Consider the following 18,756-nt stretch of genomic DNA (forward strand, 5'->3'; position numbering starts at 1 on the left):
TGATTCCCAAAGCCTTTCAATAATGTTTACATCTGCGGTGCATTAGTGATGAAAATCAAAGAAAAATGAGGGCTGGGACATGGGCACATAGTATAAGACTGAGAGATGGATGGCAAGGTGTTTGGATGGGCTTTTTCACTTTATTGTAAAATGGCACGTATTACATATGCCAGATGACAACTGTGAAAGTTGGGTGAGAGTACATGGGAAGATCAAGGGTTCTATCTGCTGCTATGCATGTTTAAATATTTCTGTGTTGCACAAGTTTTTATTTTTTTAATTTTTGACTTCATTTTTTAAAATATTTTTTTTTATTTTATTCATTTTAGAGAGGAGAGAGAGACAGAGAGAGAAGGTGGGGAGGAGCTGGAAGCATCAACTCCCATATGTGCCTTGACCAGGCAAGCCCAGGGTTTCGAACCAACGACCTCAGCATTTCCAGGTCGACACTTTATCCACTGCACCAACACAGGTCAGGTGCACAAGTTTTTAAAAAGCAAAAGGTGTTGGATACCTGATAAGGAGAGAAGGGGCACCCAGCAAGTACTTTTTGTATGGATTTGAGAGAAGAATTCACTGAAATGGCTCCTCAGGGTTAACTGAAAGGCAGAACAGAACTGATTCCCAAAGCCTTTCAATAATGTTTACATCTGTGGTGCATTAGTGATGAAAATCAAAGAAAAATGGGCACATAGTATAAGACTAAGAGATGGATGGCAAGGTGTTTGGATGGGCTTTTTCACTTTATTGTAAAATGGCACGTATTACATATGCCAAATGACAACTGTGAAAGTTGGGTGAGAGTACATGAAAAGATCAAGTGTTCTATCTGCTCCTAAGCGTGTTTAAATATTTGTGTTGCACAAATTATTAAAAAGTAAAAGATGTTGGATACCTGATAAGGAGAGGAGGGGGCACCCAGCAAGTGTGCATCTGTCCATCAAGAAGGGAATTTAGCCCTGGCCGGTTGGCTCAGCGGTAGAGCGTCGGCCTGGCGTGCGGGGGACCCGGGTTCGATTCCCAGCCAGGGCACATTGGAGAAGCGCCCATTTGCTTCTCCACCCCCCTTCTTCCTCTCTGTCTCTCTCTTCCCCTCCTGCAGCCAAAGCTCCATTGGAGCAAAGATGGCCCGGGCGCTGGGGACGGTTCCTTGGCCTCTGCCCCAGGTGCTAGAGTGGCTCTGGTCGTGGCAGAGCGACGCCCAGGAGGGGCAGAGCATCGCCCCCTGGTGGGCAGAGCGTCACCCCTGGTGGGCGTGCTGGGTGGATCCTAGTCGGGCGCATGCGGGAGTCTGTCTGTCTCTCCCCGTTTCCAGCTTCAGAAAAATACAAAAAAAAAAAAAAAGAAGGGAATTTAGCTATCTGTCAATAGGGTGATTCAGGAAGTGTCATTACTTTGAGGTTGGGAACGAAACCTCTTTCGGTATAACAGGCAGGGAAAGGGAAAGGATAAATATGATAGTTTTTGAAAGTATTTTTTTGAAAAGTTGCCATGTCATGGCTTCTAGCTCTTCTGTGAACAGTGGTCCAGCACATCTGTTGAGCAAGCGGAGATGGCCTCAGTGAGAGGAAAGTGAGGTAGGACATAGATTTGAGGACCTTTGGAGAGAGAACAAACTAAGGAAACAGGTACCCAAGCTCCATTTGATTTGTTCACATGTTAGGAAGCATGGGATAATTATTTGTTGAATGAATGATTTCCAGGTAGTTCCGGGGTACCAATAGAATTGATTGTGAGATTTAATCCAGTGGTGATAAATTACTTACAGGAAGACATTTCTGGGGAAAAAACCATAGTTGGAATTTTGCCAGACGGAAAGAATTAAAGGGGACTGGTAGGGGCCATTCATAGTGAAGCTCTTTAAATGTTAGTTACCTGATAGACCATTGAGTCTACCTTGGTACGGGAGGAAGACATAGTTAGTGGAAAAATGAATGAGTTGGAGTTGAAAAGTTAACACAGGGCATCTATGCTGGAAGGACAGATGAGGCTGAAGGGTGGAAGGTCAGACTGTATTACTCCAGATGGCAGAGATGTTCCTGGTAATAAGCTCTGCAGTGTGGCAGTAACTGCACAGCAGTGGAAATAAAGGACCTGCGATGAGATGATGTAGGAACTGGGAGGCTGGATATTGGTGGCTTGGTCCACATGTTATCAGAGCCGTCCTCTGCCTGCTCACCTCTTCAGGTTCCCTGCCTGAGGCCCCATTCCACCTTTCTGTCCCTAGGAGGACTTTCACAAAGTCTGTATTTTTTCTGTGACTCCAAGCTTCCAACATTGTAGGGTCAATGGCATAACCCTGGACAAGAAGATGCAAGTGCTGCAAGAGAGAGGGCTGTGGTCGACCCTTTTTTTCTTTTTTCTCTCTGTACACCGAGGATTCATAAGGCTTACTGGAAAAGCTACTTGAAGTGCTACAAGGACACTCATTATACATATTTTTGTGTTTCTATCTGTGTAAGTAGAGTTGCTTCCCTCCAGACCACTAGAGTAAGGGTGGGTGTGTGGGCAGGTTTGGCATACACACACACACACACACACACACACACAAAAGCATTCCGTGGACATCCATAGTGAACCCTCAAATATCTGCAGCCCTGGTGCGTAGTCTAGAACTCACCGGTCACTCATGACTGCAGGTATTCTGGGAGATGTACTGTAGCTCCACCAAAGCCATGGATATCAAAAGTTCATCTCCATCCTGATTGGTGAACTGTACACACTAAGAGCAAGATCCTATCCTATATATTTCCATCAATCATGGATGGAAGGAGGTACCAAGATCCCCTTCCCCCCAACAGGCTGCCCTGCCTGATGACAGTGCAAATACCGCTTTAGTTCTTGAGCAGCAGCCCGTGCCTTTTTGGTGTAAGGCCTCATGCAGCAGTGCTCTGATCAGCCTTGGCAGGTGGAGGTTGGGTCAGATTGAGAATGCTGGGAGCAAGACAGGGTCACCCTGAGGGCGTGATGAGACATAAACCTTTGTTCCACCAGCCAGGTCACTCTTCTCCTTGTTTAATTTATTCTTACTTCCTCACTCACACTAAAGATCTTTTCCTCACTTTCATCTGTATTTTTATCCTGGGAGGTAAGTGGCTTTCTGGTTAACATTTTTCCCACTGATAGTTGAGTGATGCTTTCACTAAGAAAAGAATAAATGTCATCAATCCCGCAGCCTGAAGAAATACCCACAGTCAGGAACCACTTCCCCAACGTTACTTCCCAGTAGACATACCTCAGAGTCAAGGTTAAGTTATGCTTTCCCAACATATTAACATGGCCCACAAGAAAGAGTTTTAAGCAGCATCCATGCTGTTCCTAGACCCTACCCCAAGCAGCCCACAGTCCACTGCACAGATACCCCCACTCTTATTTGGGGTTCACCCACCAGTGGGCTCCTCTGATTACTGACTGCTAAATAATGAGTAAGCAGCTCTCTCGTCTTCACTGATACTCACTGAAAAATATACCTGTCGGTAACTTCTTCAGTCACAGACGGCTGTCTGCCCTATTTCCCTAAGGCAGGGGTCCCCAAACTTTTTACACAGGGGGCCAGTTCACTGTCCCTCAGACTATTGGAGGGCAGAGTATAAAAAAAACTATGAACAAATCCCTATGCACACTGCACATATCTTATTTTAAAGTAAAAAAACAAAACAGGAACAAATACAATATTTAAAATAAAGAACAAGTAAATTTAAATCAACAAACTGGCCAGTATTTCAATGGGAACTGTGGGCCTGCTTTTGGCTAATGAGATGCTCAATGTCCGGTTCCATATTTGTCACTGCTAGCTGTAACAAGTGATATGACGTGCTTCCGGAGCCGTGACGAGTAAGTCCCGGGTCACCGGAAGTAGTACTGTATGAGAGCGATGCTGCGCTTTGCTGACCACCAATGAAAGAGATGTCCCTTCCAGAAGTGCGTGGGGGGCCGGATAAATGGACTTAGTTTGGGGACCCCTACCTAAGGGATAGGAAGCTTTCCCTGAGGGAGGTGTGGGCAGCTTTACCTGTTCATTAAGGCTAAGCTGGAGATGAGAGACAGAGCCCATCTCCTCAAACTCCATCTGGGAGGCAGTGGGCTTTGGGGGGGGGGCACATGACGTCTATTTCAAACCAAGAGCTCCCAGGCACCAGTCACCTTGGTCACTTTTGGAAACCAAAGGAAATCAGTAGGAGCTGAACTAACACCTTGCTTTCCCTAAGCACAAGCCCCAAGATACCCCAAACCCATGCCCCCTTCACAGTACACAGAAAGACATCGCTATAATGGGTGAAATAGTTAGTAAGCAAGTCAATGTTTTCCACAAGTAAACTTTACTTGGATTACTTTGGGGTGGGAATATTTTTTCCCTGGACAGAACCTTTAGCAGTTCTGAGAACAGCAGGAGGCCCCTGGGCCTCTAGAGGCCTGCAGGCCTATAGCGATGTGTTTCTGTGTACTGTGAAGGGGGCATGGGTTTGGGGTATCCTGGGGCTTGTGCTTAGGGAAAGCAAGGTGTTAGTTCAGCTCCTACTGATTTCCTTTGGTTTCCAAAAGTGACCAAGGTGACTGGTGCCTGGGAGCTCTTGGTTTGAAATAGACGTCATGTGCCCCCCCCCAAACCCACTGCCTCCCAGATGGAGTTTGAGGAGATGGGCTCTGTCTCTCATCCCAGGGGCTGGGATGGGGCACAGTTCCTCTATAGGGCACAGACTGGGATTGCTTATGACATAATTGCTGGTCCTTTAATGCCACAACTATCTGGGCGTGTCTGTCTTCATTTCTGGTATGACTACTAGTAGAGCTCTGGCCAGCAAAAAGGGCTGCTTGGCTGCAGGACTTGGTAATTGTTGCTTTAGAGGAGGCGGCTCTGGAGTTGGGAGGAAGCCCCTGGACAGGCTGTGGGCAGGCCCGCACTGCAGCCTTCTGTTCTGCTTTCCCAAACTTCGCTGTGGAGGGAGGAGGCTCGCGAGGGCGGCTGGAGCCCAGTGCATCCTGACGCCCCGCTTTCTCCTCCAGTGACTTTCCGGTGTCTGATACCCCAGTAAAGGCAGCTCTCCTTTTAACTGGGCCCCTGCTCTGCGCTGGTACAGGGCTGCCATTTCCCTGGGAAATTCTCTGGGGTAACCGAGGAATAAACTTTTTTAAAAATCTCTTCATTCTCTTTGTGAAGAGGCTGTCAGGAGACTGGTCCTTCAGGGACAGGGTCTGGGGGAACTTGCCCCCCAGCATCTCCTCTAACGCAGCGTCCTGGGTAAGAAATGTCTTCCTTTTGAGTTCAAATGCTTTGAATCCTGTGTCTCCTCCACTGAAATTCTCTGACTGGGAATCTGTGGGGCTCACTTCCTTTGTATCTTGTTATAAATTCTTATCCTGGTACAAATTAGAGTATTCTTTAGGGATCTGAGGCTGCAGCTGCTGCTCCATTCTAATTCTTCTCTCCTCCAGGTGGACATGCAGCATCTGGGACACTCCTGTGTCTGCACTAGACACACCCTGAGCGTGAGTCAGGGAGGCGTTGTCAGTCGAGCTCTCTGGGTTATGGGACAGGTCAGTGGGCTGGCCTTGGGCCTGTCTATGGCTTCTCTTCTCCTGTTTAGACTGTAACTCAGCCATCAGTTGTTCCATGCTGTCTGATGTTACAGGATTCTGGGTAGCTGGTGCTCTTGCTGGGGCCTTTTTAGTGGTCTTTGCAGTTCCTCCTTTACTTTCATTAGTAGTTATCATCTGAGAGATTCCCAACTCTGTGGTTTTCAAGACATCATTACGTTTGGATAGAGGGGCACCGAGCTCTGCAGCCCTGGACACACTGGGTACGGAGCCAGGTTCTGATCTCTTCTCCCGTTGTTGCAGTTCTGCTCCAGTGCTGGTGTTCACAGTTCTGGTCCCGACTTGCCTTGCAGGCTGCAGTGGGGGGTGAATGCTGTCCATTGCGGAATGTCTCTGACTGGCTTTGCCAGTGATGTTGTTTGTGACAGTCTGTGTGGCATCTGCTTTGTCTGACCCTCCTCTGCAGGCCTGTGAGTGATGTCAGAGGGTGACTGTGTCAGGGTCCCCTGTTCTTCCTTGCCCACAAATGAGGCGGCGGCAGAGACAGGAAGATTCAAGATGGTGGCTGAATATTCTTTCTCTTCACGAAGGCTTTTAGAGCCTCCTCTAAGGGGTATAAGCCCCCAGGTTGGGACTTTATCTTAGAAATCAGGCTGGTTGAGGAGGAAGAGTTAGAATTGATCAAGGAATGGGATGAAGTGTTATTTATGAAGAGCTTTACTGATTCCAGGACTTTGGCTGGGTGTCCCCACAACAGCCTTGTATGAAACCTGTTAATATGGAACTCCAATATCTGCTCAGTAGTGGACTCAAGGAAAAAAAGCTCTTGGGACACATTCAGGCAGCAGTTCAGGTCCATAGATGGTGGCAAACTTGTTCTATTCCGTTCTGGGATTTTACATAAGGTGTTTGCTTCACAGTATGCATTGAACTATGCTCAGTCACAGGGGTCTGACCCTTACTAATTGCCTCAAGCTTCTTGTTCAGGAGTACTTTCATGCCATTTGCCTGTTTTCTCTCACTTGCTGTCGGCCTTGCTAGTTCTCTAGCAAGTTCTGAGCTGATGGCTCAGAACTTGCTTGTTCTCTGCTAATGTCTAGGATTGTGTGGGAGTCATACCCCACATCCTTATCTGAAGAGCTGTGTGAGTGACTGGACAGATGATCTGCATCATCCTCTTGGCTGTCTCTCTCCTCTGTCCCCTTGTTCTCTTCTAGGTGAAACATTTCTGAGCCCTTTTCGTAGAAGCTACCCGGTTGGCTCAATCCAACATTTAGATTGTTTCTACTTGGGATCTGTGAGTGGCCATAACAGCTCTTTGAGTCAGATACGGCCAAGGAATTCCTCAGAGGCCTCATCAGGGACAGAATCTCGAGGATCCTGAGGGGCAGGCCCCACTGGTGTTGGATGAGCCTCTTTCTAATGTGATGCTCAAGTGTCTTTTGAATTTGACTGCTGAGATAAAACTGTATAGGATAAATGGAAATTGAAACATCGGCCTTAGAGGGCCGGCAGTAAGGAACGATGGGAGCTGAAAGACAGAAGTCCTTCTGAGAATTCTGAACCACAGAGGGTAGACCCCACACAGATTCCCGTTGTTTCTTCAGTATATTCTGTTTAGGTGATGCATTTGAGATGAGGTGAGGAGTTCTGATTTATTCTGGAGGGCACTGAAGCCTACTCCACAGGCCCTAATCTGAGGTATGGGAGCAGATGGTAGGACTGGGAGTAGGGATTAAAGGGGGGCCTGGGGTTGGATCTGAGTGAGAGGTAGGGACCGGGATTGGGGTATGGTTTGAGGCAAAGGTTGAGGTTGGGCCTCAGAAAAGGATGGAGGGAAGACATAAGGTAGTATTGGGGATTCTGGACCTGTGGAGGCATTGGAAGGGCTACTGAAAGCAAAGATTGAGGAGTAGTGATCTGAGGACTGTACAGGTGATGTGAAGGACTCGCTGTGCGGTGAAGGAAGACCCCAGAATAACTGAACGGATTCTTGCTTTATATCGTCTTCCCCAGTCCTGGGGTTTGTGCAGTGCTGTTCCGAGTCCTGCTCGACAGGGCTGAGAAAGAAAAGATGTCCAGGATCTATGAGTTTGGCTTCAGGGTCTCCCCCAAAAGAGGTCTGTGTAGAATGTTGGGCAGGAGACTCTTGATGAAAATTATTTTGATCCAGGTACAAAGAGAATGAGTCTTTGGTTTGGGGTGGGGAATGGTGCACAGGGAGTTTGCACTCTGAGGGAGGAAAAGGCTCTGGAGGCAGAGTGTGACCCGGTGGTGAGGGTGACTGAAAATTACCCAAGGTGGTCACTGGGTTAGGGGCAGGATTGGAGGGAGGTGATGGGAAAGGCTTGGGCAGAGGAGGTGCTGTTATATCTGCTGAAGGAACTGCTGAGAAGGCAGAGGACTGACTGGATGATCGCTCAGGTATGGGAGCTGTGGAAGCCAAAGGGGACACTGAGGGAGTAGAATCTTCCAGGGCCTCTGAGGATGGTAGATGGTTGACGTAAGCAGTTGTGTTATTACACACCTCCCAGGAGGGGCCTGGGCATAGAAGCTGATGGAAATGGACGGTATCATGGTGCTGACCCAGGGGGCTGAGGAAAGAGGAGGTACAGAGCTGCAGCCAGGACCAGAACAAGGAAAGGAGGACCTACTGGCCTGGTAGGGTTGGGACCACCTAAAGCCTGCTGCCCCTTCACATCGCTGCACATCCATGACATCACAATGCATCAGGAGCACTCACTCCAAGGCATTCACTCCTATTCTTGTTTCTGTGGCAACCCCCTCCCATGCCTATGGAATGCTGCATGAAGGCCTGGAATTTCACAGAACATGCTAAAGCAGGTCAGGAAAAAGGGGGAAAGACCAGTCACCTTTTTATGATTGAAATCAGCTCCCTTTTCTCCTCTTCTTCCCTGTTGTAATTACTCTAATTTGAGAAACCAGGAGAATGGGCTATATTCAATGAAAGTAGATGCATAGGGATTACACAGGAGACCCTTTGTAGGGGACCATTAGGATAATATGTAAGCCCCAAGGATTCGTAGATGAGGTCAAATGGTTAGTGATGACATTATAAGGTCCCCGTGTATGTTGTTTTATAAAGTACTTGTATATACATTATCTCATTTGATGCTCAAAACCACTCTGTGAAGCAGAGTGGTCCATGGTTACAACAAAGAGGGATTTGATCATCCTGAAACTAAAGTACTTTGACAAAGTTAGAAAACAGAAGTGCTGACTCTTGGTATCTCTTGGGCAACAGCCATGCTCAGGCCCCTCACTGCTGCATCCCCAGGGCCAGCAGAGCAGAGTCTGAGAAGCGTCTCAGGGTCTGACTGTCTTTCCATGGTTCTCCCCTCTGAGGGCTCTGTGTTCTGAGGACTGTGTCTAGCAACTGACATCACAGAAACCATGGACCAGGTACCTTATGGAGAGGAGAGAAAAAGGGTCACCCTTGGGGAGCGTGTGGGGAATAGGCAGAACCTTACCTTCCCGGGTCCCACCTTTTCTTCTCCGCTTGGCTCTGCTCCGATGCTGAGAACAAAAAGAAAAGACTGAGAAGTGGGCACTCATTCTCTCAAGGAGTTCAAGGAGGACTCAGGTTACTATATGAAGTTCTCAGACCATCTTGGTGTGGTGGCAGGTTTCTGACTAAAATTCCGAACACAGTGATTCCCTAGGTCTGGATCGAGTTATCTAGAGACTTCGGAATCTCGGCAGGACCTCAGAGTTAATGAGCACTTCATGCTGAGTCATGGTCCCCTGTCAGGCATTATTAGACCGAGGCTTTGTTTGGGGCTGATCAGGAGAGCAGTGCTGAGTTTCAGAGAGCCACTGAGCAGAGGACACGGCCTGAGATCCATCCCTGGTTACAGGGTCCTCTCTGGGGGAACGGAGATGTGACCTGGGCCTCACATTATATGCCCTCTTTGAGCAGAGGACCTCTGGGAATATCAAGTGTGGGCCTCTTAGGCAAAATGCTTTTTTTTTAACAAGAAAAAAATCAAACTCATTTCATACCTTTGAAAATTGTTGTAAGAAAGGAACACAAAATTCTGTTAATTAAAATGGGTTTGATTGGCTCAGAGAGACTAAATTATTCTTGGATAATAAATGAGTTTTCTAGGGAGAGAGGCTGTGGAAGCGGAAGAGAGAGAGAGTAGGAGAAGGAGGAGGGGTGGGAACATAGATGGTCACCTCTCTTGTGTGCCCTGACTGGGAATCAAACCAGGTACATCTACACAACTGACTGATGCTCTATCACTGAGTCAACCAGCCAGGGCTTCTTTGCTTGTTTCATCTGTAACTCAGATATTACCTGGGTTCCCCATTAATGTTTGAAGACCTTAATGTCTGTCTCACCACATCCACTACCTTGCAAGTCTGAAATCCTGCCTAGAAATTTTGTTTGTACCCAAACATTTAACTTAGGACCATTCATGTCCTCAAATTCAAGTAACAGAAACTTACTTAATATTCTTTAAGATCTATAGTATTTGTGAATGTTAAATATCAAATTTTAATTTTCTCAGTAAGTTATAAATGAACAATAAAAGTTTAAAATAGCCTGACCTGTGATGACACAATGGATAAAGCATGGAACTGGAACATTGAGGTCGCTGGTTAGAAACCCTGGGCTTCCCTGGTCAAGGCACATATGGGAGTTAATGCTTCCTGCTCCTCCTCCACCTCCTAAAATAAATAAATAGTCTTAGAAAAACCTTTATTTTTTCAGTCGAGGAGCAAAAGGAAAGCTCTAAGGCCAGAGGGTATTTGGGGGGAAAGCAGTGGAGAGTCACCAAGCTGTGGTGGGAGGGGGCAGGGAGGAGCAGAGAGGAGCATTGTGGGAGATGAGAGAAATGAGAGCAGTTGTGGAGGAGAGAGGGGCATTTTTGGATTGGGAAACACCAAAGGTGTGGGAGGGGGGTAGAGGAGGATTGTGGGGCCACAGAAAAGTGGGAGGAGTCATGGAGGAGAGAGGGGGATTGTGGGATTGGTCAAAAAAAACTTTTTAAAAAAAGTTTAAAGTATCACTCCTCCCAAGAATACATCTCACATATTTTACATATCTAACCCCTAGTTCATAATAAAGCACTCCCAGGGACATTGCAGGCGGCCATAGAGGCCATATGTTTGCTACAGTGAGATCCCCATAGAGCCCCATGACATCTTCCCAGCTGAGGTACATCACCACACAGAAGTCTGGTCCCAAATTTCCGGCTGCATGTGGTTATATTGTCTCCAAAAGGGGGCGTTTTCAAAAGCTGCACTAGAATAATGTTCTGCTACTTGAGGAGGCTCATCGGAGGTAAGTCATTAGTTTAGGAGTCCCATACATTTTCAGTTTCCTAGGAACAGTCCTCAGGGCTCTCACTCCCCTCCTGATCACTATCTCTGGGATGAGCACATGGGCACAGCTGTTTTTGGGATCCCCAAAAGGCATCTGGCTGAAATGGAAAGGGTGTCAGCACCCCTGATTACTTAGTCGTAGATATAGCCTGCTTACCTTGTACTCATACTGCACTCTCTCCATCATTGGTTCGCTGAAATTCTGTGTCATGGGCTTCCCAAATGCTGTATGTGCAGGGCTTGCTAAGGAACGGCAGGTACTCAGAAGGTGCACCTCACCTCTGCTCATGCACCGTTGTCTTCTTGATTTCTCTTACAAACCTGAGTTCTAAGACAAAATTATTAAGAATCTCAGAATGGTGACAGTGAAGCTTTAAATCCAACATTGAGTGCTCCTAAGTGTGACAGCACAGGTTGTATTCCTGTGAATCTGCTCTGTGGCTCCGTTCTTCACTTTGACTTACCACATCTAGACTGTGTGAACTGGAGGGTGCTCGTTAACCTCTTGGAACCTCAGTTTTCTCATTGGTAAAATACGAATGTTCAAAGTGCTTATTTTCAGCATAGTTATAAAGCATTTGTTCAGTATCTATCATAGTATGGGCCACTAGAAATGTAGTGTCAAAAAAGCCAATCCCATATGTACCTTAATTTTTTATTAATCACCTTTATAGAGTTCAGTCTCTCATTATTTTCCAGTATTTGCTCAAAAGTAATCGACATGGAAAGTCCTCCCCTGGCCATTCTCTCTGTAGTAGGTAAAATTCTAAGGTGGCCCCATGATCTCCACCCCCTGGTGTACTGTCCTTGTGCAGGTGGACCCTGTGATTCAATGGGACCTAAGTCCCATGACTGGATTACTAATCTCTGAATCTGAGTGGAGGTTACCCCGGGTGGCCTGACCTCATCAGAGTAGCTCTTAGAAGAGGAAGAAGAAGTTATAGACATTGTTCTTCTGCCTCCACGGTTTCTACAGCTGTGGGTACTGAACTCCGCCAACAAACATGTGAGTTTGGAAGAGGACCCCTAACCTCAGATTCAACCCAACCCTGGCTGACTTTTTGACTACAACCTTGTGAGACTTAAGCAGAGAACCCAGTGAACTGTAGGCCTTGATTCCTGCCCATGGATAATGTGAGATAATACATTTGTGTTGCTTTAAGCCACTAATTTGTAGTGATTTGTTATGCAGCAGTAGAAAACTAGTGTGTGTAACATAGTACACTCTCTACCAACATTCTTTTTTTTTTTTTTTTTTTTTGTATCTTTCTGAAGCTGGAAACGGGGAGAGACAGTCAGACAGACTCCCGCATGCACCCGACCGGGATCCACCCGGCACGCCCACCAGGGGCAACGCTCTGCCCCTCTGGGGCGTCACTCTGCCATGACCAGAGCCACTCAAGCGCCTGGGGCAGAGGCCAAGGAGCCATCCCCAGAGCCCGGGCCATCTCCGCTCCAATGGAGCCTCCGCTGCGGGAGGGGAAGAAAGAAACAGAGAGGAAGGGGTGGGGGAGAAGCAAATGGGCGCTTCTCCCATGTGCCCTGGCCGGGAACCGAACCTGGGTCCCCCGCACGCCAGGCCGACGCTCCACCGCTGAGCCAACCGGCCAGGGCCTCTACCAACATTCTTTATTCCTCTTTCATGTATTATTTTTCTTTAGAGCATTTTTGCTACCTGAAATTATACTGTATTTAGTCTGTCCACTGGATTACAGTTTCTAGAAGGGAAGGGAGTCTGGCTTGTTTACTGTTTGTTCTCAGTTTCTTAGAGCAGTGCTTGGCAGATGACAGGCACTCACTAAATATTTGTTAAATGAACTCCTAACCAAACAGGGTGGGGCAAAACTATGCTTACAGTTGTATGTGAAACAGAGTTTATTCTTGTAATATTATTTTTTAATTACTGTATTATTTTAAATACAAACATCTATAATTGTACTTTCATCACACCCTGTACATTGAAGTTTCTTAAAATATAGGAAGACTTGCTTTGTCTGTAACTTGCTGAATTTCTGACTTAATTTTAATATATTGTAGTTAATTCCTTTAAATTTTATAGAGATGTAATGAATCATGTTTACATATCATTTTTATTTCTTTCAATAATTTATGCATTTTAATTTTGCCTTTTGCCTTGTTAATAAGATCATTAAAGCAATATTATCTACATTAGATATAAAGAACACATCTATTTATCTTTTTTTCTTTTTTTATTGATTGATTTTAGAGAAACTGAGAGAGGAAAAGAGAAAGAGAAAAAGAGAGGGTGAAAGCAATCACTTGTCATTCCACTTAGTTGTGCATTTATTGGTCCCTTCCTATATGTTCCCTCACTGGGGATCGAACAGATAACATTGGTGTTTCAGGACACGCTCTCACTGACTCAGCTAACTGGCAAGAGTCTGAGAACACATCTAGTTCTTATTATATTAGGAATAACCTTAGCATTCTACAATGTTAATTACTTGTTTTGAATAAATATTTTTCACATTGATAAAATACCCTTTATCCTACGTTTTTAGTAGTATGTTATTAGAAATGCATTTACTTAAGTATAATTAGTTGTTTTTCTTATTAAGCTATAAATTATTTCTCATTTTATATTTTCTTATATAAAGTGGTATATACCCTAGATATTGTAGAATATCAATTTTGTTTTATTTTCCTTATGCAGTCATACTATATAAGGTTATTCCATCTCTTTTTTGAAAGATTTTTATATTAGAATGTATTCCCAGGACATTTAAGCATAGTTTATACTGCTTTCTGTAAAATGGAGAAGGACTTTTCTGTATTCCAGGACTTCTTAAGATTTCAGAATGTGTTTATATAATTCTATTTGCTTATAATTTTTAAATTTTCCTTTATACTCTTAATTTCTTCTCATTTTATAGTCAGATTTTTTTATTAATACACTTTATGTTTTTCTTTCTTTTATAGTAGATTTTCTAGAACTTCATTTCTTGTGTTGGTGTTCTCTCTGGTTTCTGGGTTATCTTATAAATTCCACTTGTCATATATATATTTGTCCTTTATTACTTCTTTTTTCATATTTACTCAGGTGACCTTCTGTCATTTTTTAAAACCTTTCTCTTTTTGTCTGAGTTGGAGAATAAAGTGATTTCCTTTTTCACTTTTATAGTAAAAGTATTTGAGGATATAAATTTGTTTCTAACTATGGTCAACAATAGCATTGGTTTGCAATGTTATATTTCTTTTGATTATTTTCTAAATAATCTTCCTGCATTATCTCCTAGAGCTTACTGAGGAGGCTATTCAGTGCTTTGAAACAATTTTTTTTCACTTTTTAGTTTATTTATATATACATAAAATATATTTTATATATTAGTATTTTATATATTACTTCAAATACATATAAAGCTGTATATATATATATATGTTGTGATATGAGAACCAAGATTTTTTTATACTGATATGAGAATATAGATAAAGTATTTGTTGATAATTTTTATATTTTATGTATCTTCTATAATCAATTTTATAATTGATGCATGAATATATTCAAAGAAGGTATATTCTCTGAAAGGAAATAATTTGATATTAATCCCTTATTCAAAAATACTGATATTCTATATATTTTACCTATATGACTTAGCATGAACTATTATTATTTTAAAATTTTACTGTTTTCACTTGTATTTTAACTTACTTCCTCCCTCCCTCCCTTCGTTTCTTCCTTCCTTCTTTTCTGCGAGAGAGACAGACACAGACATGGATAGACAGGAAGGGAGAGAGATGGAGAGATGAGAAGCATCAATTCTTCGTTGCTGCACCTTAGTTGTTCATTGATTGTTTTCTTATATGTGCCTCAACCAGGAAGCTCCAGACAAGCCAGTTACCCATAGCTCAAGCCAGCAGCCTTGGGCTCAAGCCAGCGACCCTTGGCTAATGTCTATGAGCCCATGCTCAAACCGGCGACCTCAGGGTTTCAAACCTGGGTCCTCTGTGTCCCAGGCTGATGCTCTATCCACTGTCTCACTGCCTGGTCAAGCTTGTATTTCTATTTATTTTCCCTTGCTTAAAGTTTTAACACTACAGTGTGTCCGTAAAGTCATGGTGCACTTTTGACCGGTCACAGGAAAGCAACAAAAGAAAACAGAGATGTGAAATCTGCACCAAATAAAAGGAAATATCTCCCAGTTTCATACCAGTTCAGTGCAGTTCGATGTGGGCTCAGGCAGAGATATTTCAGGGCTCCTTAGGTAGCTATCCCGTATAGCCTCTACAGACTCGTCACTGACTGATGCCTACCAGAATGGGGTTTCTCCACCAAACTGCCTGTTATCCCACCAAGTAATGTTATTCCTATGTGGTGGCAACTCGTTATAAACACACCGATATTCATGTTGCACTTTGGTCACGGATTCAAATTTAGCGAGCCACAGAACACACTGAACTTTCCTCTGCACCATCCACATCTCGACTGGCATGGCCGTGAGCTGCTCTGTTGTATACACGGTGTTATGTCATCATCTGCGCGTGCGCACATGCTGCCACATCATCCAACAGAAACGGGGAGAGTTTTCCTTCTATTTGGTGCAGATTTTACATTTCTATCTCTTTTGTTGCTTTCCTGTGACTGGTCAAAAGTGCACCTTGACTTTACGGACACACTGTATGTACCACAGCTTTTTATTTATTTATTTTTTTAATAATTTTATTTTTTAATGGGGTGACATCAATAAATCAGGATACATATATTCAAAGATAACAAGTCCAGGTTATCTTGTCGTTCAATTATGTTGCATACCCACCACCCAAAGTCAGATTGTCCTCTGTCACCTTCTATCTTGTTTTCTTTGTGCCCCTCCCCACCCCCTTTCCCTCTCCCATTCCCCCCTCCCCCCCGTAACCACCACACTCTTATCAATGTCTCTTAGTTTCACTATTATGTCCCACCTACGTATGGAATAATACAGTTCCTGGTTTTTTCTGATTTACTTATTTCGCTTCGTATCATGTTATCAAGATCCCACCATTTTGCTGTAAATGTTCCGATGTCATCATTTCTTATGGCTGAGTAGTATTCCATAGTGTATATGTGCCACATCTTCTTTATCCAGTCATCTATTGATGGGCTTTTTGGTTGTTTCCATGTCCTGGCCACTGTGAACAATGCTGCAATAAACATGGGGCTGCATGTGTCTTTACGTATCAATGTTTCTGAGTTTTTGGGATATATACCCAGTAGAGGGATTGCTGGGTCATAAGGTAGTTCTATTTTCAGTTTTTTGAGGAACCACCATACTTTCTTCCATAATGGTTGTACTACTTTACATTCCCACCAACAGTGTATGAGGGTTCCTTTTTCTCCACAGCCTCTCCAACATTTGCTATTACCTGTCTTGCTAATAACAGCTAATCGAACAGGTGTGAGGTGGTATCTCATTGCCATTTTGATTTGCATTTCTCTAATAGCTAAAGAAGATGAGCATCTTTTCATATATCTGTTGGCCATTTGTATTTCTTCCTGTGAGAAGTGTCTATTCATATCCTCTTCCCATTTTTTTATTGGATTGTTTGTTTGTTTGTTGTTGAGTTTTATGAGTTCTTTGTATATTTTGGATATTAGGCCCTTATCTGAGCTGTTGTTTGAAAATATCATTTCCCATTTAGTTGGCTTTCTGTTTATTTTGTTATTAGTTTCTCTTGCTGAGCAAAAACTTCTTAGTCTGATGTAGTCCCATTCATTAATTTTTGCCTTCACTTCTCTTGCCTGTGGAGTCAAATTCATAAAATGCCCTTTAAAACCCAGGTCCATGAGTTGAGTACCTATGTCTTCTTCTATGTACTTAATTGTTTCAGGTCTTATGTTTAGATCTTTGATCCATTTTGAGTTAATTTTTGTACAGGGGGAGAGACTGTAGTCCAGTTTCACTCTTTTGCATGGTACCACAGCTTTTTAATCCACTCGTCCACTGACGGACACTTGGGCTGTTTCCAGATCTTCGCTATTGTGAACAATGCTGCCATAAACATGGGGTGCATATCTTTTTTTCAGTAAGTGATATGGTGTCCTTGGGATATATTCCTATAAGTGGAATGGCTGGGTCAAAGGGCAATTCTATTTCTAATTTTTTGAGGAATCTCCATACTGTTTTCCACAGTGGCTGCACCAGTCTGTATTCCCACCAGCAGTGCAGGAGGTTTCCCCTTTCTTTACATCCTCCTCAGCACCTATCCTGTGTTGTTTTGTCAGTGAGCGTCATTCAGACTGGTGTGAGGTGGTATCTCATTGTGGTTTTAGTTTGCATTTCTCTAATGATTAGTGATGGTGAACATTTTTTCATTTGTGTGTTGGCCATCTGTATGTCCTCTTTAGAGAAGTGTCTATTCATTTCTTGTGCCCATTTTTTGATTGGATTGTTTGTCTTCTTGGTGTTGAGTTTTACAAGTTCTTTATAAATTTTGGTTATTAACCCCTTATCAAGATGTATTGTCGAATATGTTCTCCCACTGTGTGGTTTGTCTTCTTATTCTGTTCATATTGTCTTTAGCTGTGCAAAAGCTTTTTAATTTGATATAGTCCCATTTGTTTATCCTGTCTTTTATCTTATTTGCCTGTGGAGATAATTCAGCAAAGATATTGCTGCAATAGATGTCGATGAGCTTACTGCCTAAGTTTTCTTCTAGGATACTTATGGTTTCACGATTTACATTTAAGTCTTTTATCCATTTTGAGTTTATTTTTGTGCATGGTGTAAGTTGGTGGTCTAGTTTCATTTTTTTGCAGGTAGCTGCCCAGTTTTCAATACATCATTTGGTAAAGAGGCTGTCTTTACTCCACTGTAAGCTCTTACCTCCTTTGTCAAATATCAATTGTCCATAAAGATGTGGGTTTATTTCTGGGTTCTCTGTTCTGTTCCATTGATCTATATGCCTGTTCTTATGCTAGTACCAAGCTCTTTTGAGTACAATGCCCTTATAGTATAACTTAATATCAGGAAGTGTGATACCTCCCACTTTATTCTTCTTTTTCAAGATTGCTTAGGCTATTCGTGTTCTTTTTTGGTTCCATAAAAATTTTTGGAATATGTGTTCTATATCTTTGAAGTTGTCATTGGTATTTTAATTGGTATTGCATTGAATTAATAAATTGCTTTGGGTAATATAGACCTTTTAATTATGTTTATTCTTCCTGACCATAAGCACAGTATATGCCTCCACTTGTTTGTGTCTTCCTTGATTTCTTTTATCAATGTTTTGTAATTTTTCTGTTGTGGTTGATTTCTAGTTTCATGCCATTATGATCAGAGAAAATGCTTGATATGATTTTAATCTTCTTAAAATTTGTTGAGACTGCTTTTGTGTACTAACATGTGGTCGATCTTAGAGAACGTACCATGAGTACTTGAAAAGAATGTATATTCTGCTGCCTTAGGGTGAATGATTCTAAAGATATCTATTAAATCAAGTTGATCTAGTGTGTTCTTTAAGTCTGCTGTTTATTTGTTAATTTTTTTCTTGAGGATCTATCTAGTGATGTTAGTGGGGTATTGAAATCCCCTACTATTATAGTATTGCTGTTGATCTTGCCCTTTATATCCATTAAAGTTTGCTTTATATATTTAGGTGCGTAGATATTTATGATGGTTTTATTTTTCTGTAGGATTGCTCCTTTTATCATTATGTAGTGACCTTCTTTATCTCATACTATAGTCTTTGTTTTAAAGTCTATTTTGTCTAAGTATTGCTACCCCAGCTTTTTTTTCATTTCTATTTGCATGAAATATTTTATGTGTATAAAAATAAAGCTATACCAGCATTTGGCAGAGATGCCTGGCAGTAAATGCTAAAGAGAAAAAAAGAATTCGGCTCTCTCACTCAATTTGCTCCGACGCCGTCTCT

The 18,756-nt window shown here is 43.1% G+C and overlaps 1 protein-coding gene across 8 annotated transcripts in view; it reads right to left on the reverse strand.

Moving 5' to 3' along the window:
• Positions 1-5,136: 5,136 nt before the first annotated feature.
• LOC136324666 (spermatogenesis-associated protein 31D1-like) overlaps positions 5,137-18,756 on the reverse strand; it is a 75,078-nt gene continuing 61,458 nt past the window's right edge. For 3 of the 8 annotated variants that reach the window (XM_066257854.1, XM_066257853.1, XM_066257852.1), the window contains 4 exons: positions 11,045-11,215; positions 9,022-9,072; positions 8,409-8,464; positions 5,137-8,129 (listed from right to left, as the gene is read on the reverse strand). In XM_066257854.1, coding sequence (XP_066113951.1) covers positions 7,271-8,129; positions 8,409-8,464; positions 9,022-9,072; positions 11,045-11,176 — 1,098 coding nt within the window. In that variant the 5' untranslated portion in view covers positions 11,177-11,215 and the 3' untranslated portion in view covers positions 5,137-7,270. Of the gene's footprint in view, positions 8,130-8,408; positions 8,465-9,021; positions 9,073-10,110; positions 10,231-11,044; positions 11,216-18,756 lie in introns of those variants that run through there. The other 5 variants (XM_066257855.1, XM_066257857.1, XM_066257851.1 and 2 more) reach the window with 5 other exon arrangements.

This window comes from Saccopteryx bilineata, chromosome 2 (assembly GCF_036850765.1).
Source record: "Saccopteryx bilineata isolate mSacBil1 chromosome 2, mSacBil1_pri_phased_curated, whole genome shotgun sequence".
NCBI classification, from domain to species: domain Eukaryota; kingdom Metazoa; phylum Chordata; class Mammalia; order Chiroptera; family Emballonuridae; genus Saccopteryx; species Saccopteryx bilineata.